We start from the raw sequence: 23527 nt of genomic DNA, 5'->3' as shown, positions 1-23527 counted from the left end.
CACACACAGTCCGTCTCTCTTTCACACACACTGTCTGTCTCTCTCTCCCTCACACACACAGCCCGTCTCTCTCTCCCTCACACACACACAGTCCGTCTCTCTTTCACACACACTGTCGGTCTCTCTCTCCCTCACACACACTGTCTGTCTCTCTCTCTCCCTCACACACACACAGCCCGTCTCTCTCTCCCTCACACACACTGTCTGTCTCTCTCTCCCTCACACACACACAGTCCGTCTCTCTCTCCCTCACACACACACAGTCCGTCTCTCTTTCACACACACTGTCGGTCTCTGTCTCTTTCACACACACTGTCTGTCTCTCTCTCCCTCACACACACAGTCCGTCTCTCTCTCCCTCACACACACACAGTCCGTCTCTCTTTCACACACACTGTCTGTCTCTCTCTCCCTCACACACACAGTCCGTCTCTCTTTCACACACACTGTCCGTCTCTCTTTCACACACACTGTCCGTCTCTGTCTCTCTCACACACACAGTCCGTCTCTTTCACACATAAGCACACACACTCTGCCTGTGTCTCTCTCTCACACACACACACACACAGTCCGTCTCTCTTTCACACACACTGTCCGTCTCTCTTTCACACACACAGTCCGTCTCTCTTTCACACACACAGTCCATCTCTCTTTCACACACACAGTCCGTCTCTCTTTCACACACACAGTCCGTCTCTCTTTCACACACACAGTCCGTCTCTGTCTCTCTCACACACACAGTCCGTCTCTCTTTCACACACTGTCTGTCTCTGTCTCTCTCACACACACAGTCCGTCTCTCTTTCACACACACTGTCTGTCTCTGTCTCTCTCACACACACAGTCCGTCTCTCTTTCACACACACTGTCGGTCTCTGTCTCTCTCACACACACAGTCCGTCTCTCTTTCACACACACTGTCGGTCTCTGTCTCTCTCACACACAGTCCGTCTCTCTTTCACACACACTGTCGGTCTCTGTCTCTCTCACACACAGTCCGTCTCTCTTTCACACACACTGTCGGTCTCTGTCTCTCTCACACACAGTCCGTCTCTCTTTCACACACACTGTCGGTCTCTGTCTCTCTCACACACAGTCCGTCTCTCTTTCACACACACTGTCGGTCTCTGTCTCTCTCACACACACAGTCCGTCTCTCTTTCACACACACTGTCGGTCTCTGTCTCTCTCACACACACAGTCCGTCTCTCTTTCACACACACTGTCGGTCTCTGTCTCTCTCACACACAGTCCGTCTCTCTTTCACACATAAGCACACACACACACACTCTGCCTGTGTGTCTGTCTCTCTCTCTCTCTCTCTCTCACACACACACACACACACACACACAGTCCCCCTCTTTCTCTCACACACAAACAGAAACACACATTTGTCATTCAAACTCTGTGGCCAAGTTTTTGGACAATACGAAGAGAGTTGGAGGAAAGGCAGGGAGCCCACATCCTGTTACTGCTGTCCCGTTCTGCCTCGACGTACTGTATCACGATCGGACCTGTGTGAACAGCGTGCAAAACAAGCTTTTTGCCGGCTGCCGTTCCCTGTGACCGCGGTACCAACCGTGCTCGTCCGCGGTCTCCCTTACCGCGAGTCTCAGAGCGCACAGCGGGGCCAGGTCCTTTAATAAACTGGAAAACCTCCTCCACCCCACCCCACACTCGTCAAGCGTCTCCCCGCAGCTTGCGTGGGGGGGGGGAGGGTCGGCGGGAAGGGAGGGGGTTGGAGGGAGGAAGCAGGGCTGGTGAAACCCTGGTACTGCAAACTGAGAAGCTCTCTCCATAACCTCTCACCACCCCCCCCCCCCACCGTAACTTCCTCGTCGATCCCACCCCTGACGCTCCTCCGAGACGCGGTCGGGTCTGGAGGCCCGCGTGCCTCGATGACCCGGAGAGGCGCGTCGGCTGGAGTCGGGGCCCCTGTGCCCTGTCTCCTCGTCGGGTCGCCCGCGCCAAACGGGTGAGAGGGTAGGCGGAGGCCAGACCACCCCCACCCCCCAGGGACCTGCGGCATTCTCCCACACCCTCTCCCTTCCTCGACCCTCGCAACGACCCGAACTGGACAGAACACGCCCAGTGCAGCCTGCTGAGAAGATGCCAGAGGACACACTCATCGATGGGAGGGGGATTTTGTACTTTCAGGGGATTTAAACCCAGACCCAAATCTGGGCCGTACCCTCCAAATATCCGGGCCTGCCTCTCAGTATTTTTTTTTTGCACTACCTTAAAACTTTCTATTTTCCATTTATGATTTATAACCCTATAACAATTACAGCACGGAAACAGGCCATCTCGGCCCTTCTAGTCCGTGCCGAACTCTTACTATAATTATATTTATAAATTTAAATTTTTAATGTTTACTATCGATTTGTACTCCAGGGAGTGGGAAGCGCAGGATCAAATATCGCTGTGATCATTGTACGTTCTAGTACGTGTTGTTTGGCGGCTATAAAGCATAAATCCCTTCACGGTTGCCTCTTCCCTGCGACAGGGCCGTTAGGGGCCACGACGTGCCCTGTGAAAGCAGGAACTCAAGAACGGTACAGTATAAAACAGGCCACTCGGCCCGCAATGTTGTACCGACCCTCTAACCTACTCCAAGGTCAATCTCGCCCTTCCCTGCCGCATAACACTCCCTTTTCAATCGTCCTTGTATCTACTTTATTGTCGCCAAACAATTGATACTAGAACGTACAATCATCACAGCGATATTTGATTCTGCGCTTCCCACTCCATGGAGTACAAATCGATAGTAAATCTTAAAAATTTAAATTATAAATCATAAATAGAAAATAGGAAAATGGTGTAGTAAGGTAGTGCAAAAAAACCGAGAGGCAGCTCCGGATATTTTGTGGGTACGGCCCAGAGTTTCTCAAATATCCTGAATATATCTGTCTCCAACATCGGCCCTGGTAGCACATTCCACGTATCGCCACTCTCTGTGTAATTAGTCATAGTCATACTTTATTGATCCCGTGGGAAACTGATTTTCGTTACCAAGAACAGAGTATAAATATAGCAATATAAAACCATAAATAGTTAAATAGTAATATGTAAATTATGTCAGGAAATAAGTCCAGGACCAGCCTATTGGCTCAGGATGTCTGACCCTCCAAGGGAGGAGTTGTAAAGTTTGACGGCCACGGGCAGGAATGACTTCCTATGACGCTCTGTGCTGCATCTCGGTGGAATGAGTCTCTGGCTGAATGTACTCCTGTGCCCACCCAGTACATTATGTAGTGGATGGGAGACATTGTCCAAGATGGCATGCAACTTGGACAGCATCCTCTTTTCAGACACCACCGTCAGAGAGTCCAGTTCCATCCCCACAACATCACTGGCCTTACGGATGAGTTTGTTGATTCTGTTGGTGTCTGCCACCCTCAGTCTGCTGCCCCAGCACACAACAGCAAACATGATCGCACTGGCCACCACAGACTCGTAGAACATCCTCAGCATCGTCCGGCAGATGTTAAAGGACCTCAGTCTCCTCAGGAAACTTCATGAGTGTATCTGCCTCCACCACTGACTCAGGCAGTGCATTCCACACACCAACCACTCTGAGTAAAAACCCTTCCTCTAATATCCCCCTTGAACTTCCCACCCCTCACCTTAAAACCATGTCCCCTTGTATTGAGCAGTGGTGCCCTGGGGAAGAGGCGCTGGCTGTCCACTCTATCTATTCCTCTTATTATCTTGTACACCTCTATCATGTCTCCTCTCATCCTCCTTCTCTCCAAAGAGTAAAGCCCTAGCTCCCTTAATCTCTGATCATAATGCATACTCTCTAAACCAGGCAGCATCCTGGTAAATCTCCTCTGTACCCTTTCCAATGCTTCCACATCCTTCCTATAGTGAGGCGACCAGAACTGGACACAATACTCCAAGTGTGGCCTAACCAGAGTTTTATAGAGCTGCATCATTACCTCGCGACTCTTAAACTGTATCCCTGCACCTATGAAAGCTAACACCCCATAAGCTTTCTTAACTATCCTATCCACCTGTGAGGCAACTTTCAGGGATCTGTGGACATGTACCCCCAGATCCCTCTGCTCCTCCACACTACCAAGTATCCTGCCATTTACTTTGTACTCTGCCTTGGAGTTTGTCCTTCCAAAGTGTCCCACCTCACACTTCTCCGGGTTGAACTCCATCTGCCACTTCTCAGCCCACTTCTGCGTCCTATCAATGTCTCTCTGCAATCTTCGACAATCCTCTACACTATCTACAACACCACCAACCTTTGTGTCGTCTGCAAACTTGCCAACCCGCCCGTCGCAAACCCTTTGCACAAAAGGGCAGGGTGTCCCCCCGGGGGGAGTTCGACAGGACCCCGGATGGGGTTGAGACGCAGCGGGAGACGGCGACCGGGCGTGGCCCATCCCGGTCAGTGCACGTCCCCCCACCCAACCAGCTCCTCAGCCGCGCACTCGACCGCCCTCATCCTCCCGCTCTCGCCCTCGCCGGCCAGCGGTCCGGAGGTGCCTTGCAGCTTCCTGCCCAACTCTCTCCACCCCCCCACAATCCTCTCCTCAGGACCCCCCCCCGCCCCCGTTTCCTACCCTCCCCCAGCGGCACGCAAAACCTGAGGGACGCGGGCAGAGGGGCGCTCCGCCCCAATTGAGGGGAACCGGCCTGCCAGAGGGGCCTCCGCAGTCTCCGTGTGCCCACCGGCTCTCGAAAGGCCCGAATTTATCTGCCTCCTGCACCACCCCAGGCAGGGCATTCCTGCGTCAAAAATATTCACCCCCTCTTCCATCTATACAAGATTCTGACCTGTCAGACATTACTTTAAAAATCAACCCTCCAGTGCAAGGTTTTATGGGGAAAATTTATAATTTACTATTTTACAGCAGGATAATTATCCTCTATTTAAGATTAAGCAAGATTGGGAAAGAGAGCTTAACATGACCTTGATAACAGAGACGAGAGGAAGTCTGCCGATGCTGGAAGTTCAAGCAACACACATCAAAGTTGCTGGTGAACGCAGCAGGCCAGGCAGCATCTCTAGGAAGAGGTACAGTCGACGTTTCAGGCCGAGACCCTTCGTCAGGACTAACTGAAGAGTGAGTAAGAGACACTTGATAACAGAGGATTGGTTGCGAATTTTGAAGTGGGTCAACTCTTCTTCGATTTGCGCCAGTCACTCTCTGATTCAATTTAAAATTGTACATCGTTATTATTTGGCAAAGGAGAGACTGTCTAAAATATTTCCTAATGTTAATAGTCAGTGTGGTAAGACGTAAAACTGAGATAGCTACATTGACACATATGTTTTGGTCGTGCTCTGTATTGAAACAGTTTTGGAAATCTGTTTTTTCTACAATTTCTAAAGCTTTAAAAATTAATTTACAACCTGATAAATTGACGGTTTTGTTCGGTATAATTCCTCAATATATTCATGGTATTTCTATATCAGACCAACATGTAATTGCATTTATCGCATTATTGGCTAGAAGGGCTATGGAAAGACACCTCTGCTCCCACTTTGATACAATGGTTCTCTCAGCTGATGTTATGTCTCAGTTTGGAAAAAAATTAGAAGCCAAACTTTCGATCCGCGATTTGACTTTGAGAAAAGGTGGGGCTCGTTTGCCCGCGAGTATCATTTGATTTGAGTTCATTAAGATGGTCCCCTTCTGATTCTTGGGTAAATGGATTTGGTTGGCCGATTGATGTCTTTTTTTGTGGAAGTTTGTATGGCGTATGGCTCCAGGGTTGTGCTCCAAATGGGTTTCTTCTCCTCGTTTTTTTTGTTAGCTGGGTTTTTTTTTTAAGTTAGTAGGGGTTCTTTTTTTCCTTTCTTTCTTTTTTCCAAAAAAAAGCTTCTTAATTATTATTATTGATATATTGTTTAGCTTGGTTAATAGTTTGACTCTTATTATCAATATTGATATAATAACTTGATTATTTCAATGTATTTTTTTTGTTATCGATTTTCAATAGTTAATAAAAACATTTAAAAACAAAAATCACTCCCCCTCATGTCCCCTTTGAGGCTACCCCCGCTCCCCTTCAACGCACGCCCTCTAGTAGCACGCATCGCAACCCCAGGAAACAGATACTCCCTGCCCTCTCATCACCTAACAAACCTCGATCGGATCCCCTCTCAGGCACCCCCCACCCCGCCGAAGGTGCAGGGAACACAACCCGGGTTTGGGTAGGTCACGGTCTCTCATCCACAATCGGCCACCACTCCTGTCACCCGGCCTCCCCGCGGTGGGGCAAGACCAGGAATGTGACGCGATACCCCAGACGCAGCCCGGCCAGAGTCTGACGAAGTTGCCGCGCGGCTTCCTGGCTTCCGAACTCGGCTCGCCCCGACTGACGTCGGCGAGCGAGCCCTACGCCACCCCGGCCGGCCTGCGCGGCCACGATCAGGGAAATCATCTCCGAGGACGGTGTGCGTTTATTAAAAACTCTACCTCAGTGTGCGCGACAGTAATCGACCGATTACCAATGAACCGACAGCCGTTCACTCTGGTTCGGCGTCGAGGTCGGGAGGACGGGTAAAACCCACGGAATGAATTACTGGGTCCCCCCCACTGCCCCACAACTCGTGACATTTACATCAGAAGACACAAAAGCAGAACGCGGCCGTTTGGCCCGTCGAGTCTGTTCCGCCGTTTCGTCATGGCTGATCATTTTACCCCCTCTCGGCTTCACTCTCCAAACTTCTCCCCGTGTTCTTCCACGCCCCAACTCATCAAGTATCTATCAAGCTCTGCCTTAAATATAGCCAGTGACTCGGCCCCCACAGATTCACCCACACTCTGGCCAAAAAAATTCCTCCTCATCTCCATTCGAAATGGACGTCCCTCTGGTCCCAGACTCCCCCACTACAGGAAACATCCTCTCCACATCCACTCTATCTGTGTCCTCTGGTCCGAGACTCCCCCACTACAGGAAACATCCTCTCCACATCCACTCTATCTGTGTCCTCTGGTCCTAGACTCCCCCACTACAGGAGACATCCTCTCCACATCCACTCTATCTGTGTCCTCTAGTCCGAGACTCCCCCCACTACAGGAAACATCCTCTCCACATCCACTCTATCTGTGTCCTCTGGTCCTAGACTCCCCCCACTACAGGAAACATCCTCTCCACATCCACTCTATCTGTGCCCTCTGGTCCTAGACTCCCCCACGACAGGAAACATCCTCTCCACATCCACTCTATCTGTGTCCTCTGGTCGTCGACTCCCCCACGACAGGAAACATCCTCTCCACATCCACTCTATCTGTGTCCTCTGGTCCTAGACTCCCCCACTACAGGAAAGATCCTCTCCACATCCACTCTGTCTGTGTCCTATGGGCCAAGACTCCCCCCACTATAGGAAACATCCTCTCCACATCCACTCTATCTTTGTCCTCTGGTCCTAGACTCCCGCACAATAGTAATCATGCTCTCCACATCCACTCTATCTGTGTCCTCTGGCCCTAGTCTCCCCCCACTACAGGAAACATCCTCTCCACATGCTCTCTATCTGTGTCCTCTGGTCCTAGACTCCCCCACTACAGGAAACATCCTCTCCACATCCACTCTATCTGTGTCCTCTGGTCCGAGACTCCCCCACTACAGGAAACATCCTCTCCACATCCACTCTATCTGTGTCCTCTGGTCCTAGACTCCCCCAATACAGGAAACATCCTCTCCACATCCACTCTATCTGTGTCCTCTGGTCCTAGACTCCCCCACTACAGGAAACATTCTCTCCACATCCACTCTATCTGTGTCCTCTGGTCCTAGACTCCCCCACTACAGGAAACATCCTCTCCACATCCACTCTATCTGTGTCCTCTGGTCCTAGACCCCCCACTGCCGGAAACATCCTCTCCACATCCACTCTGTCTGTGTCCTCTGGTCCTAGACTCCCCCACTATAGGAAACATCCTCTCCACATCCACTCTATCTGTGTCCTCTGGTCCGAGACTCCCCCCACTACAGGAAACATCATGTCCACTCTATCGAGACCTTGCACCATTCAACACAGCTTTCAATGAGATCCCTCCCAGATTCCAGTGAGTACAGGCCCAGGGCCATCAAACTCTCCTCACACGACAAAACAAGGGAAGATCCAGCTGGAAACCCGAGCCACACACGCAGAACGGTTTCGGCCCGAAACGCTGACTGCGCTTTTTTCTCCCCCCACCCCCCCCCCAAAGACGCTGCCTGGCCCGCCGAGTTCCTCCAGCATTTTGCGTGTGTTTTACTCCTCACGGGACAAGCCTTTCGACCCCTGAATCGTTTTCGTGATCCTCCCCCCGGACCCACTCCGACGCCAGCACGTCCTTTCGCCTCAACGTCACATCCTCCTCTTTAACACCCTCCCCCTTCCGGGAACGCTGCACGCGGAAGGCCCCGGGGCACCGCCGAGGGGAAGGTACGGGAGCATCTGGGCCGGGATGGCCAGGCTGGGGGGGGGAACTGGCTTCTTCCCTTGGGACGGCGAGATCAGTGAAGGCCCTGCCGCCACCCGGGACAGCGGGCTGCTCCCCGTTGACCCGTGCTCAGCTTTCCCGCATGCATTTTGAATTACATTCCATTAAATCATCGATGCGCTGTTTCACGATCTCCGTTCAGTGGGTGCGATGCGCCCGGAAGCCAAGTGGAAGATGGCGGGGCGCGTGCGGCCTCTCCGGTGGATGAATATCCGTCATCTGTCAAGTCGGGGACCGCGCGCAATCCTGATTTGATGGAGACGGACGTGAGAGTACAGAGGAACATCTGGAAAACTTCTGAAATGCCTGCTTCGCTGCTGCTGCTACCGTGTGGTGACCAGAATCTCCAGAGCAGAAGGCCCTGAAATCCTCGGCTTTGCTTGTTTCAGCAGCCGGGGATAAGTCGAAGGCGCTCGGCAGAGGCTGGCGCTCGCGAGGCTGTATTGGAGGGGCTGGTCGGAGGCTCGAAGTTTTCGGACGGATGGACTCAGTGTCGGCTGTGGTCGGCTGCTTCCAAGGCATCGGCAAGTTGACGGTGCCTGGAGGTTTATGGCAGGGAGTTTCTCCCTTTTGCCGCCTGCTATCGGGGACTCGGGAGTCGATCGACTCCGGGACTTTGAGACTATTTTTAACCGTGCCCATGGTCTGTTCTTCATCAAATTATGGTATTGCTTTGCACTGCTGTAACTATATGTTATAATTACGTGGTTCTGTCAGTGTTAGTCTTTGGTCTGTCCTGTTTTCTGTGATATCACGCCGGAGGAACATTGTATCATTTCTTAACGCATGCACGCATTTCTAAATGACAATAAACGAGGACTGAGTGTTCTCTTAATCTAATACTGGCTCTTAAAGGCTGTTAGAGACGGGGTTGGGACTGGGGACAAGCCCCCACCGCCTACTAAAAGCTCCCGCTGGCGTGCGGCTCAAATCGCAGCCACCCCACCCCCCGACAACCAAGTCCAGCTCCCGGCCTTCGCACGTGGCTTAGCTACCCAGCCTGGGGGAACCGTTCCTCATGACGGGAGACGGGGCGAAGGCGGGTTACCGGCGCCTTAAAACCAGTCGCTTCTGGCAGACGGGGCTCGTCCGGGAGAAGGAAAACTCCGATCTCCAATCTCCGCTGCCCTGAGGCTAGACCCGATCACGGGGGAAGGCTTCGGGAGCAAACCCCCGAGGGGTAAAAGCTTTAAGTTCCTCGGGGTCAAAATCACAAATGACCTGACTTGGTCCAACCAAGCAGAGTCCACTGCCAAGTAGGCCCACCAGCACCTTTACTTCCTGAGAAAACTAAAGAAATTTGTCCTGTCCCCTAAAACCCTCACTAATTTTTATAGATGCACCGTAGAAAGCATTCTCCTAGGGTGCATCACAACCTGGTGTGGAAGTTGTCCCGTCCAAGGCCGGAAGAAGCTGCAGAAGATCGTGACCACGGCCCAGCACATCACACAAACCAATCTTCCGTCCTTGGACTCACTTTACACCGCACGCTGTCGGAGCAGTGCTGCCAGGATAATCAAGGACACGACCCACCCAGCCAACACACTTTCCGTCCCTCTTCCCTCCGGGAGAAGGCTCAGGAGTTTGAAGACTCGTACGGCCAGATTTGGGAACAGCTTCTTTCCAACTGTGATAAGACTGCTGAACGGATCCTGACCCGGATCTGGGCCAAATATCCGGACCTGCCTCTCGGTCTTTTTGCACTATCTTACTTCCCATTTTCTATTTTCTGTTTATGATTTATAATTTAGATTTTTACTATTTACTATCGATTTGTACTCCAGGGAGTGTGAAGCGCAGAATCAAATATCGCTGTGATGATTGTATGTTCTGGTATCAATGGTTTGGCGACAATAACGTAATGTACAGTAAAGTAAAATCTGGAGCTGGGCACCCTACGTAGAGTTCAACGCCGACGGGCAACTCCCAGTGCTGAACCGTATCGGTCTCCACTGTTCCTTCGGGTTCATCAGCTGCGTGAAATCCAGAGCAACACACGCACGAAACGCAGGAGGAACTCCGCAGGCTGGGAAGCCTCTGCGGAAAAGAGCGAGCAGGCGACGTTTCGGGCCAAGACCCAGGCTGCCGGTCGCAACCCACGGGTTCCCTTCTCGAGGAGCATTCACGGCTCGTTTCTCAGCAATACTCCTATCTGCGCGGTCCGCCCTCTTCTGCACAGCGGTTGCCGGTCGGTCTAGATCCAGGCGCGGCTCGCCGTGAATCCTGTCGTGTTTCTCTGCTTTTCCTTCCCCCTGCACGGAAACAAACCTCTGGGGCAGCTTACGGCGCTGTGCGAGGGTCTTGGCCATGCGTAGATAGGCCGCGGGGGAAAAAAACGACTTTTATGACGTACGTGAGCGATGGTAAACCTGATTCTGATACGGGTCCCTGTTCTGGACTGAGAGTGGGAAAAGGGGACAGGGAGAGGGGAATCGTGGCTGGGAACAGGGAGCGGGAAGCACCAGAGGGACACTCTGTATTGATCAATAAACGACTGTGTTTGGAAATCAGATGACCTTGCCCGGTGTCTCAGAGCTGGGTGCATCTGCACCCGTCCCCCACACCGCCCCCCTCCCTCGCCATTCCCAGCATCCCTCGCACCCGCCAGACAGAGCCCTCCGCGAAAGCCCGAGGCGGGTGAGAGACGGAGAGCCCTGCGCGGCCACCGCGTGCCGGGTTCCGACCGCGGGTCAGAGGACCTTTGCTCCCTGCGCCACGTCGTGCTGTTTCTTCTCCCCGGTCAAACATTAACCCGGTGTCGACACTCACAAGCGACCTTGGACTCGTGTCGCACGGTAACTGCTTAAAGCAGCAAAAGATCAGACAGGGCTTTATCACCAAAGGGTGCTGAGCAGAGGCGGGAGGAAAACGTCCCGTCAGAACCAGGCGCGTCCCGGTTCGGGACGCAAACCGTCCCGCCCGTGATGGGGTCGCGGACACGGCTCAGCACGTCGCAGCCTCCCGGGACAATTCTTATCGGGCAGGAGATACAGGAGCCCGAACGCCCGTCCCACCAGGGTCAGGGACGGCTTCTAACCCCACAGCGATCGGACCATCGGACCGCTCCCCCCCCCCCGCCAGGACGATCAGCTGGACTCCTGACCTCACGATCCACCTCGCCGCGGCCCCCTTGCGCCCGATCGCCCGCCCCGCCCCGGCGCACTCTCTCTGTAACTGCGACTCTTCATTCTGCTCCCCGCTCCGCCTCGGCGTACCGGGTGACGACCTGGTCTGCGCGGGGCCGTGCACAATCCTGATTTGATGGAGACAGACGTGAGAAGCACAGAGGAACATCTGGAGGAACTTCTGAAATGCCCGCTTCGCTGCCGCTGCTACTGTGCGATCGAGAATCTCCGGAGGGGAAGACCCCAAATCCTCGGCTTTGCCTGCTGCTGGCGGCCGGGGCTGGGGTCGAAGCACTCAGCAGAGATGGTGCTCGGTGTCGGAGGCTCGAAGTTTTCGGACGGACTGAGAGTCGGACCGTGGACGGGTGCTTCCAGGGCGATGCATTGGCAAGTTTGCGGCACTGGAAGCTCATGGCAAGGAGAGTTTTCTTCCTTCTCCCGTCTTCTCGAGAGACTTCAAACTTTTTTTTTTTACCGTGTCCATGGCCTGTTCTTCATCAAGTTACGGTATTGCTTGCACTGTTGTAACTATAAAAGGCATCAGTTCGCCTTGCGAGACCATGGATCTGCGCCTGGGAAGTCTTCACTCCCCAGGGCGCAGGGCCTGGGCAAGGTTGTATGGAAGACCGGCAGTTGCCCGTGCTGCAAGTCTCCCTTCTCCACGACACTGATGTTGTCCAAGGGAAGGGCATTAGGACCCAGATGTTGTCCAAGGGAAGCGCACTAGGACCCAGATGCTGTCCAAGGGAAGGGCACTAGGACCCAGATGTTGTCCAAGGGAAGGGCATTAGGACCCAGATGTTGTCCAAGGGAAGGGCACTAGGACCCAGATGTTGTCCAAGGGAAGGTCACTAGGACCCAGATGTTGTCCAAGCGTAGGGCATTAGGACCCAGATGTTGTCCAAGGGAAGGTCACTAGGACCCAGATGTTGTCCAAGGGAAGGGCATTAGGACCCAGATGTTGTCCAAGGGAAGGGCATTAGGACCCAGATATTGTCCAAGGGAAGGGCATTAGGACCCAGATATTGTCCAAGGGAAGGGCATTAGGACCCATACAGCTTGGCACCGGTCTCGTCGCAGAGCAATGTGTGTGGTTAAGTGCCTTGCTGAAGGACACAACACCGCTGGGGCTCGAACTCACGACCTTCAGATCGCTAGTCGAAAGCCTTAACCACTAGGCCACGTGCCCACTATATGTTATAGTTATGTGGTTTTTGGCAGCTTTTCAGTCTTGGTCTGTCCTGTGTTTCTCTGATATCACACCGGAGGAACAGTGCATCATTTCTTAATGCCTGCATTACCAAATGACAATAAAAGAGGACTGCGCGTCCTCATAATCTAATCGTATCCGCCGTTTCTGCCCTGGGGAAAATGCCTCGATCCACGCCTCTCGTCATCGTGTGCTCCTCTACCAAGTCACCTGCGCTCCAAACGAGAAAAGCCCCAGAGCTCGCTCTGCCTTTCCACGTAAGACGCGCTCTCTAATCCGGGCATCATCCTGGCTGAATCTCAAACACAAGAGATCCCGCAGACGCCAGAAATTCCAGAGCAAAATGCTGGCGGAGCTCAGCGGGTCAGGCAGCATCTACAGGGAGGGGGGGAATAGATAGCTGGCGCTTCGGGACCGGGTAAGTCTCCTCTGCACCCGCTCCAAAGTTTCCGCGCCCTGATCTATCTGGACGGTTGGCAAGGCACATTTCTAAACCCTCTCCGTTTCCAACGCCGACTTCGCGGTTTGCTCCCCCCGGCGGATGCTCAACCGCCGATCGTCGCGGCTCAGCTTAAACCGCGCAGCCCCCTCCAGGAAAGGTCAGTGACCCTTCCCAAAAGTTCAAAGTTATCGGAGGGCCCCCCCGTCAGGCACACCCGCTCGCTGCCGCAAAGCCCTCAGCGGCCAATCACGTGGCCAGCAGCCCGACGCAGGGAAGCACGCCGGCGTGGGCAGGAGGTCCAGAAGTAGTGGCTCGGACCAAACGACGGAATGGGGGTGGGGGGGGGGTTTGCGGGGAAGAGACGGGATCGAAGTGACCACGCGGTGCCAGATGGGGTGGTTCGAGTACGCCAGAGACTGCTGGTCGCCTGGGACCGCCGCTCACACCGGTCCCTCGAGTTTACGGCGGACGGTGCGAGGGACAGTAAAACACCCGGCGAGCTGCAGTTCTGTGGGGGGGGGGAGGGCGAGGGGGAAACACCCCGTGAGTGAGAGAGGTCGGAGGAGAACGGCAGCCAGATTGGTTCAGGCTGACGGGAAGGCGACAGCAACTCAAATAAGCGCCCATTACAACAGCAGCGTGCAAAATGGCATCTCTAAACTCACAGTACATCAGACCCACACCACCAGGCTCAGGGACAGTTATCACCCCTCAACCATCAGGAAGGAGGTACAGGAGCCTCAGGACCCACACCACCAGGTTCAGGGACAGTTATCACCCCTCAACCATCAGGAAGGAGGTACAGGAGCCTCAGGACCCACACCACCAGGTTCAGGGACAGTTATCACCCCTCAACCATCAGGAAGGAGGTACAGGAGCCTCAGGACCCACACCACCAGGTTCAGGGACAGTTATCACCCCTCAACCATCAGGAAGGAGGTACAGGAGCCTCAGGACCCACACCACCAGGTTCAGGGACAGTTATCACCCCTCAACCATCAGGAAGGAGGTACAGGAGCCTCAGGACCCACACCACCAGGTTCAGGGACGGTTATCACCCCTCAACCATCAGGAAGGATGTACAGGAGCCTCAGGACCCACACCACCAGATGCAGGGACAGTTATCATCCCTCAACCATCAGGAAGGAGGTACAGGAGCCTCAGGACCCACACCACCAGGTTCAGGGACAGTTATCACCCCTCAACCATCAGGAAGGAGGTACAGGAGCCTCAGGACCCACACCACCAGGTTCAGAGACAGTTATCACCCCTCAACCATCAGGAAGGAGGTACAGGAGCCTCAGGACCCACACCACCAGGTTCAGGGACAGTTATCACCCCTCAACCATCAGGAAGGAGGTACAGGAGCCTCAGGACCCACACCACCAGGTTCAGGGACAGTTATCACCCCTCAACCATCAGGAAGGAGGTACAGGAGCCTCAGGACCCACACCACCAGGTTCAGGGACAGTTATCACCCCTCAACCATCAGGAAGGAGGTGGTACAGGAGCCTCAGGACCCACACCACCAGGTTCAGGGACAGTTATCACCCCTCAACCATCAGGAAGGAGGTACAGGAGCCTCAGGACCCACACCACCAGGTTCAGGAACAGTTATCACCCCTCAACCATCAGGAAGGAGGTACAGGAGCCTCAGGACCCACACCACCAGGTTCAGGGACAGTTATCACCCCTCAACCATCAGGAAGGAGGTACAGGAGCCTCAGGACCCACACCACCAGGTTCAGGAACAGTTATCAGCCCCTCAACCATCAGGAAGGAGGTACAGGAGCCTCAGGACCCACACCACCAGGTTCAGGGACAGTTATCACCCCTCAACCATCAGGAAGGAGGTACAGGAGCCTCAGGACCCACACCACCAGGTTCAGGGACAGTTATCACCCCTCAACCATCAGGAAGGAGGTACAGGAGCCTCAGGACCCACACCACCAGGTTCAGGGACAGTTATCACCCCTCAACCATCAGGAAGGAGGTACAGGAGCCTCAGGACCCACACCACCAGGTTCAGAGACAGTTATCACCCCTCAACCATCAGGAAGGAGGTACAGGAGCCTCAGGACCCACACCACCAGGTTCAGGGACAGTTATCACCCCTCAACCATCAGGAAGGAGGTACAGGAGCCTCAGGACCCACACCACCAGGTTCAGAGACAGTTATCACCCCTCAACCATCAGGAAGGAGGTACAGGAGCCTCAGGACCCACACCACCAGGTTCAGGGACAGTTATCACCCCTCAACCATCAGGAAGGAGGTACAGGAGCCTCAGGACCCACACCACCAGGTTCAGGGACAGTTATCACCCCTCAACCATCAGGAAGGAGGTACAGGAGCCTCAGGACCCACACCACCATGTTCAGGGACAGTTATCACCCCTCAACCATCAGGAAGGAGGTACAGGAGCCTCAGGACCCACACCACCATGTTCAGGGACAGTTATCACCCCTCAACCATCAGGAAGGAGGTACAGGAGCCTCAGGACCCACACCACCAGGTTCAGGGACAGTTATCACCCCTCAACCATCAGGAAGGAGGTACAGGAGCCTCAGGACCCACACCACCAGGTTCAGGGACAGTTATCACCCCTCAACCATCAGGAAGGAGCAGGTACAGGAGCCTCAGGACCCACACCACCAGGTTCAGGGACAGTTATCACCCCTCAACCATCAGGAAGGAGGTACAGGAGCCTCAGGTCCCACACCACCAGGTTCAGGAACAGTTATCACCCCTCAACCATCAGGAAGGAGGTACAGGAGCCTCAGGTCCCACACCACCAGTTTCAGGGACAGTTATCACCCCTCAACCATCAGGAAGGAGGTACAGGAGCCTCAGGACCCACACCACCAGGTTCAGGGACAGTTATCACCCCTCAACCATCAGGAAGGAGGGACAGGAGCCTCAGGACCCACACCACCAGGTTCAGGGACAGTTATCACCCCTCAACCATCAGGAAGGAGGGACAGGAGCCTCAGGACCCACACCACCAGGTTCAGGGACAGTTATCACCCCTCAACCATCAGGAAGGAGGTACAGGAGCCTCAGGACCCACACCACCAGGTTCAGGGACAGTTATCACCCCTCAACCATCAGGAAGGAGGTACAGGAGCCTCAGGACCCACACCACCAGGTTCAGGGACAGTTATCACCCCTCAACCATCAGGAAGGAGGGACAGGAGCCTCAGGACCCACACCACCAGGTTCAGGGACAGTTATCACCCCTCAACCATCAGGAAGGAGGGACAGGAGCCTCAGGACCCACACCACCAGGTTCAGGGACAGTTATCACCCCTCAACCATCAGGAAGGAGGTACAGGAGCCTCAGGACCCACACCACCAGGTTCAGGGACAGTTATCACCCCTCAACCATCAGGAAGGAGGTACAGGAGCCTCAGGACCCACACCACCAGGTTCAGGGACAGTTATCACCCCTCAACCATCAGGAAGGAGGTACAGGAGCCTCAGGACCCACACCACCAGGTTCAGGGACAGTTATCAGCCCCTCAACCATCAGGAAGGAGGTACAGGAGCCTCAGGACCCACACCACCAGGTTCAGGGACAGTTATCACCCCTCAACCATCAGGAAGGAGGTACAGGAGCCTCAGGACCCACACCACCAGGTTCAGGGACAGTTATCACCCCTCAACCATCAGGAAGGAGGTACAGGAGCCTCAGGACCCACACCACCAGGTTCAGGGACAGTTATCACCCCTCAACCATCAGGAAGGAGGTACAGGAGCCTCAGGACCCACACCACCAGGTTCAGGGACAGTTATCACCCCTCAACCATCAGGAAGGAGGTACAGGAGCCTCAGGACCCACACCACCAGGTTCAGGGACAGTTATCACCCCTCAACCATCAGGAAGGAGGTACAGGAGCCTCAGGACCCACACCACCAGGTTCAGGGACAGTTATCACCCCTCAACCATCAGGAAGGAGGTACAGGAGCCTCAGGACCCACACCACCAGGTTCAGGGACAGTTATCACCCCTCAACCATCAGGAAGGAGGTACAGGAGCCTCAGGATCCACACCACCAGGTTCAGGGACAGTTATCACCCCTCAACCATCAGGCTCCTCAACCAGATAACTTTACCCACCGCAACTCAGAACCGATTTCACAACCTGCAGGCGCAAGTCTCAACGACTCTGAACAACCCTCCCCACCCCCCTCGCTGTTATTTCCTTAATCTGCACATTTGCAGTTTTTCAGACTTTATCTGCAGCTTTTCAGAAATGTTATCTGCTTTCCTGTGAACGCCTATCTCTGAACCTCGAGGCAGCGAAGTCCCTGGCCTCCTGCCGCCGCGGCCCGTCAGGTCCAACCAGTCTGGCCGTTCTCCCCCCACCCCCGACCTCTCCCACTCACGGGGTGCTTTCGCCCACAGAAGTCTCGCTCACCTCCCCTCCCGTTTCCCGCCCCATTCTCCGTAAACCCCTTCTTTAAATGCCGCGGAGCGAAAGCTGGGAATCTCCCCCCCCCCAGTGAAAGTAAAGCGGATCGGCTGCAGCGATGGACCCCGAGGTGGATGCTGGGGAATGGGGGTGGGGGGGCGGGGGGACCGGCCCTGTCGGGCTGTACCCTCCTGCGATGGACGCAGATCGCGTAGAGCAGCGGTCTCCAACCACCGGGCCGCAGAGCATGTGCTACCGGGCCGCGAGGGAACGATACGAGTTCATTCCCCATCACGCACTGTTGAACCTGAACGTAGGGCTGCCAACTGTCCCGTGTTAGCCGGGACATCCCGTATATCGGGCTAAATTGGTTTGTCCCATACGGGACCGCCCTTGTCCCGTATTTCCCCCGCTCAGGTAGAGCGTCCCTATGAAACCGTTCGTAAGCCGAAATGGCGTAAAGTGAAGAAACAATCACCATTTGATGTACCATAAAATTTTTGAGCGTTCCCAGACTCAAAAGATAACCTACCAAATCATTCCAAATAACACGTAAAACTGAAAATAAATAACACTAACATATAGTCAGAGCAGGAATAATATGATAAATACACAGCCTATATAATGTATAAGTACTCTACGTACTGTATAGTCAGGAAGATTAAGCGCAAACCAATTTGTGTGGGAAAAATATCTGCACTTACGCACATAGACACGTCACGCATGTGCACACAGGTGCCCGCGCAAGGCTTCATGGTCGCGGTAGTCTTTCTCGGGATAGACACAAGTGTCCCGGGATTTGACGGCTACTTTTGTCTCTTATTTGGGAGTGAGACAGTTGGCAACCCTATCTGTAGAAGACATGTTGAGGTGAGTTTAACCCGATTTGAACAACCTCCCCGACCCCGGTCGGCCGGCCCGCAAGAACATCGTCAATATTAAACCGGTCCGCGGTGTGAAGAAGGTTGGGGACCCCTGGCGTAGAGGGCCAGAATCTTCCTCCCCCACACCCCCAATGCTCAGTTTATGGCAAGAGGCACGAGTTTTTACTTTACCGTGATTACGAAGCACTTACACGGGGTACTTAAACGAGACACACACACACATACTCAGCGTCCACGGTGTCAGGCGCACCTGCGCATCAAAGCAAGTATCAAACCGGCCAATCGCGGGGCAGCAACTCGACGCGGGACAGCACGCCCACACGGTCACTAGTTCCAGCTGTCGCTCAGACCAAACATCAGAACGGTGGCCAGGGAGGGTGTGGTGGTGAGGGGGGGGAATGTGGAATGAACCCGAGTATCTCGGAAACCGCTCACCGCCCGGGAGTTCCACGCCACGGCGGTCTCCGGGGTTTACGGAGGACGGTGCGAGCCAGACAGCGAGTAAACGGGCCCCCGCCGGCGGCAGCTCCGTGGGCGAAAGCGCCCCCGTTAATGAGGGAGGGAGGTCAGAGGGGAACAGCCGGACGGGTCCCAGCTGACGGGACGGGGTCCGGGACTCAAATAACCGCAGCAATGCACAGACGGGGCATCTCTGAGTGCACCGAGACGAGTGAAATTATTTCCTTAAATGGGGGGAATATATTTCAACTACTCCTTCAAATTAAAGTGCAAAACATTTTTGAATTACTTCCTTCAAAGCAGGGTGGTACACACATCCTAAATTAAAGGGAAACATGGATCTAAATTACTTTCTGACTATGGAGAGGAAAATATGATTACGTTGTTTACTTATAAATAAAAAGGCAAATGTCAGTTGCTTAAAAGAGGCTTTAAAATGCAATTAAACTCTTTACAGCAAATTAAATGGTTTTTTTTTTGAAAATTATTCACCCCAATGAAGAAATTTCTGAAAGAAATAAGTTACACAAACTTAAATGCTTTATAAATTAAATTATCGGTTCAAATTCTATTTTGGCAACATATTCAGAGAGGAAGCAGAATTGGTTCAGACATTTGCTTGGTAGCTTGTTCTATTTATCCAGGAAAAAGTTCATGGCACTGGGGTGCAGAACCGTACTGGCTCCATAATTCTCCCCTCACCCCCCCTTCCCTATCCCCTTCCACTTTCCCCTCCCCCTCAATATGCCTTCCGCTTTCCACCCCCAGCCTCACCTAAGGTCCCCATCCTATCCAACTCCCTTCCTTTTTCCAATCCCCTCCCCTTCCACTCCTCCTCAACTTGGCTTCCTCTTCATCCCCCTCCAACCTTGCCTGATGTCCCCACCCTCTCCCTCCTCCCTTCCTTTTCCCAATTTCCTCCCTTCCTGTCTCCCGTCTCCCCCTCACCTTGCCTGATGTCCCCACCATCTCCCTCCTCCCTTCCTTTTCCCAATTTCCTCCCTTCCTGTCTCCCGTCTCCCCCTCACCTTGCCTCGCCTGATGTCCCCACCATCTCCCTCCTCCCCTCCTTTTCCCAATTGCCTCCCTTCCTGTCTCCCGTCTCCCCCCACCTTGCCCTCTCCTGCTCACCTTGCCTTCCCCTCTCCACCCCAGCCTCGCCTGATATCCCCACCCTCTCCCCCTCCCTTCTTTGTCCCAATCCCCTCAACTTTTGCCTGTCTCCCCCTCTAACGTCGCCTGATGCCCCCACCTTCCTCTCTCCCCCTCACCTTGCCTTCCCCTTCTTCCACCCCTAACCTCGCCTCATCCCCCCACCCTCTCCCCCCCCCCTTTTCCCAATCCCCTCTCCTCCAGTCCCGCTGAAGGGGCTGGACACGTCTCTCCATTGCTGCTACTGCCTGGCCTGCTGACTGCCTCCGGCATTTTCCGTGTGTTGCCTCTCCTCCACCTGCCGCCCGCTCCTCCCCTCCCCCTGGGGGAGGGGAGGGCACTTTGGAACAAGGACCAAGGAACAGGCTCACGGTGCGCAGAATCCGAAATGCCGGCCGCCGGCGCCTCCACGAGAAACCCCGAGCGCGCAGACTCCCCCGGCAGAAGCCGGGGCACTGAAACCCACCGCGCATCCTCCGTTCCCGGCGCGCCGCCACTGCGCAGCCTCCCCGCTGCCGGCATTTCTTCTCCTTCGCTCTCTCTTCGCAACCCACTCCCTCCCTTCCCTCCAGCAGCGCCGCCGCCTGATGTCCTCACCGAGGATGATGGAGACGAAGAGCTTGAGCGCCGGTTCCGAGGCGCCGAGCTGCACGGCCGCCTCCTCCAGGCTCCACCAGCCGCCCGGCGCGGCGGCCCGGGAAGCCGCCGCTCCTGCTCCTTCCTCCGCCGCTGCCATTAACCTCGCGTCATCGTCAGTGCCGCCCAGCAGCATGGCAACGGGACCGGGCAGCAAGCCGCGGCCCGATTGGACCGCACGGAGACGGCTCTCGCGAGTGCACCCCGCCTCCGAGGGGAGAAGGGGGGCGGTTCCCGGAGGACCCAGAAACGGGCGGTGACTGGAGGACCAGCGAAGCGGCTGGTGATTGGATAGCCAAGGCAAGAGGGCGGGGCCTGGAGGACAAGCGGCCCGCGGGGGCGGGGCTTGCAGGGCAGAGGGTTACTTGCGGTTAAAACCTCTTAAAGCGAGGATACCTCGCCCTGACCTCTTAAAGCGAGGATGTGCCCAGTCAGGTTCTGCTTGGTAACATCTCCACCACTTCTGTGGTTTTTAACAAACCAACAATGCGTGGGCAGCCCTTTTTTTTATTTTAAAAGGCACCGTCCTTCTGGATCCCTGGAAAAAGGAGGAAGCTGTCGGAACTGGTTTTAAGTGTTAATTCGAGTTTATTGACGCGGGACCGGGTGCAAAGACCCAGAACATCGGAGACACCAGGAAAACAGCAGTTAGTAAGATCATACGAACATAGCAACAGGTTTCGCATTAGGGTGACTCCCCCAGTACAGGAAACATCCTCTCCACATCCACTCTATCTGTGTCCTCTGGTCCTAGACTCCCCGACTACAGGAAACATCCTCTCCACATCCACTCTATCTGTGTCCTCTGGTCCGAGACTCCCCCACTATAGGAAACATCTTCTCCACATCCATTCTATCTGTGTCCACTGGTCCTAGACTCCCCCACTACAGGAAACATCCTCTCCACATCCACTCTATCTGTGTCCTCTGGTCCTAGACTCCCCCACTACAGGAAACATCCTCTCCACATCCACTCTATCTGTGTCCTCTGCTCCTAGACTCCCCACACTACAGGAAATATCCTCTCCATATCCACTCTATCTGTGTCCTCTGGTCCTAGACTCCCCCACGATAGGTAAACGTCCTCCCCACATCCACTCTATCTGTGTCCTCTGGTCCTAGACTCCCCCACTACAGGAAACATCCTCTCCACATCCACTCTATCTGTGTCCTCTGGTCCTAGACTCCCCCACTACAGGAAACATCCTCTCCACATCCACTCTATCTGTGTCCTCTGGTCCTAGACTCCCCCAATACAGGAAACATCCTCTCCACATCCACTCTGTCTGTGTCCTCTGGTCCTAGACTCCCCACACTACAGGAAACATCCTCTCCATATCCACTCTATCTGTGTCCTCTGGTCCTAGACTCCCCCACTATAGGTAAACGTCCTCCCCACATCCACTCTATCTGTGTCCTCTGGTCCTAGACTCCCCCACTACAGGAAACATCCTCTCCACATCCACTCTATCTGTGTCCTCTGGTCCTAGACTCCCCCACTACAGGAAACATCCTCTCCACATCCACTCTATCTGTATCCTCTGGTCCTAGACTCCCCCACTATAGGAAACATCCTCTCCACATCCACTCTCTCTGTCTCCTGTGGTGCTAGACTCTCCCACTACAGGAAACATCCTCTCCACATCCACTCTATCTGTGTCCTCTGGTCCTAGACTCCCCCACTACAGGAAACATCCTCTCCACATCCACTCTAACTGTGTCCTCTGGTCCTAGACTCCCCCACTACAGGAAACATCCTCTCCACATGCACTCTATCTGTGTCCTCTGGTCCTAGACTCCCCTACTGCAGGAAACATCTTCTCCACATCCACTCTATCTGTGTCCTCTGGTCCTAGACTCCCCACACTACAGGAAACATCCTCTCCATATCCACTCTATCTGTGTCCTCTGGTCCTAGACTCCCCCACTATAGGTAAACGTCCTCCCCACATCCACTCTATCTGTGTCCTCTGGTCCTAGACTCCCCCACTACAGGAAACATCCTCTCAACATCCACTCTATCTGTGTCCTCTGGTCCTAGACTCCTCCACTGCAGGAAACATCCTCTCCACATCCACTCTATCTGTGTCCTCTGGTCCTAGACTCCCCGACTACAGGAAACATCCTCTCCACATCCACTCTATCTGTGTCCTCTGGTCCGAGACTCCCCCCACTACAGGAAACATCCTCTCCACATCCACTCTATCTGTGTCCTCTGGTCCGAGACTACCCACACTACAGGAAACATCCTCTCCATATCCACTCTATCTGTGTCCTCTGGTCCTAGACTCCCCCACTATAGGTAAACGTCCTCCCCACATCCACTCTATCTGTGTCCTCTGGTCCAAGACTCCCCCACTACAGGAAACATCCTCTCAACATCCACTCTATCTGTGTCCTCTGGTCCTAGACTCCTCCACTGCAGGAAACATCCTCTCCACATCCACTCTATCTGTGTCCTCTGGTCCTAGACTCCCCGACTACAGGAAACATCCTCTCCACATCCACTCTATCTGTGTCCTCTGGTCCGAGACTCCCCCCACTACAGGAAACATCCTCTCCACATCCACTCTATCTGTGTCCTCTGGTCCGAGACTACCCCCACTACAGGAAACATCCTCTCCACATCCACTCTATCTGTGTCCTCTGGTCCTGGACTCCCCCACTACAGAAAACATCCTCTCCACATCCACTCTATCTGTGTCCTCTGGTCCTAGACTTCCCCACTACAGGAAACATCCTCTCCACATGCA

The 23527-nt window shown here is 54.2% G+C and overlaps 1 protein-coding gene across 1 annotated transcript in view; it reads right to left on the bottom strand.

Moving 5' to 3' along the window:
* The window catches only part of lpcat3 (lysophosphatidylcholine acyltransferase 3), a 90768-nt gene extending 69753 nt beyond the window's left edge, over positions 1–21015 (bottom strand). The window contains exon 1 of the mRNA XM_063040205.1: positions 20736–21015. Coding sequence (XP_062896275.1) covers positions 20736–20910 — 175 coding nt within the window. The 5' untranslated portion in view covers positions 20911–21015. The remainder of the gene's footprint in view (positions 1–20735) is intronic.
* Positions 21016–23527: the final 2512 nt, after the last annotated feature.

Source organism: Mobula hypostoma, unplaced genomic scaffold (assembly GCF_963921235.1).
Source record: "Mobula hypostoma unplaced genomic scaffold, sMobHyp1.1 scaffold_87, whole genome shotgun sequence".
Classification (NCBI taxonomy): domain Eukaryota; kingdom Metazoa; phylum Chordata; class Chondrichthyes; order Myliobatiformes; family Myliobatidae; genus Mobula; species Mobula hypostoma.
The sequence above is the reverse complement of the archived record's forward strand: the minus strand, read 5'-3'. Positions and strand labels throughout refer to the sequence as shown.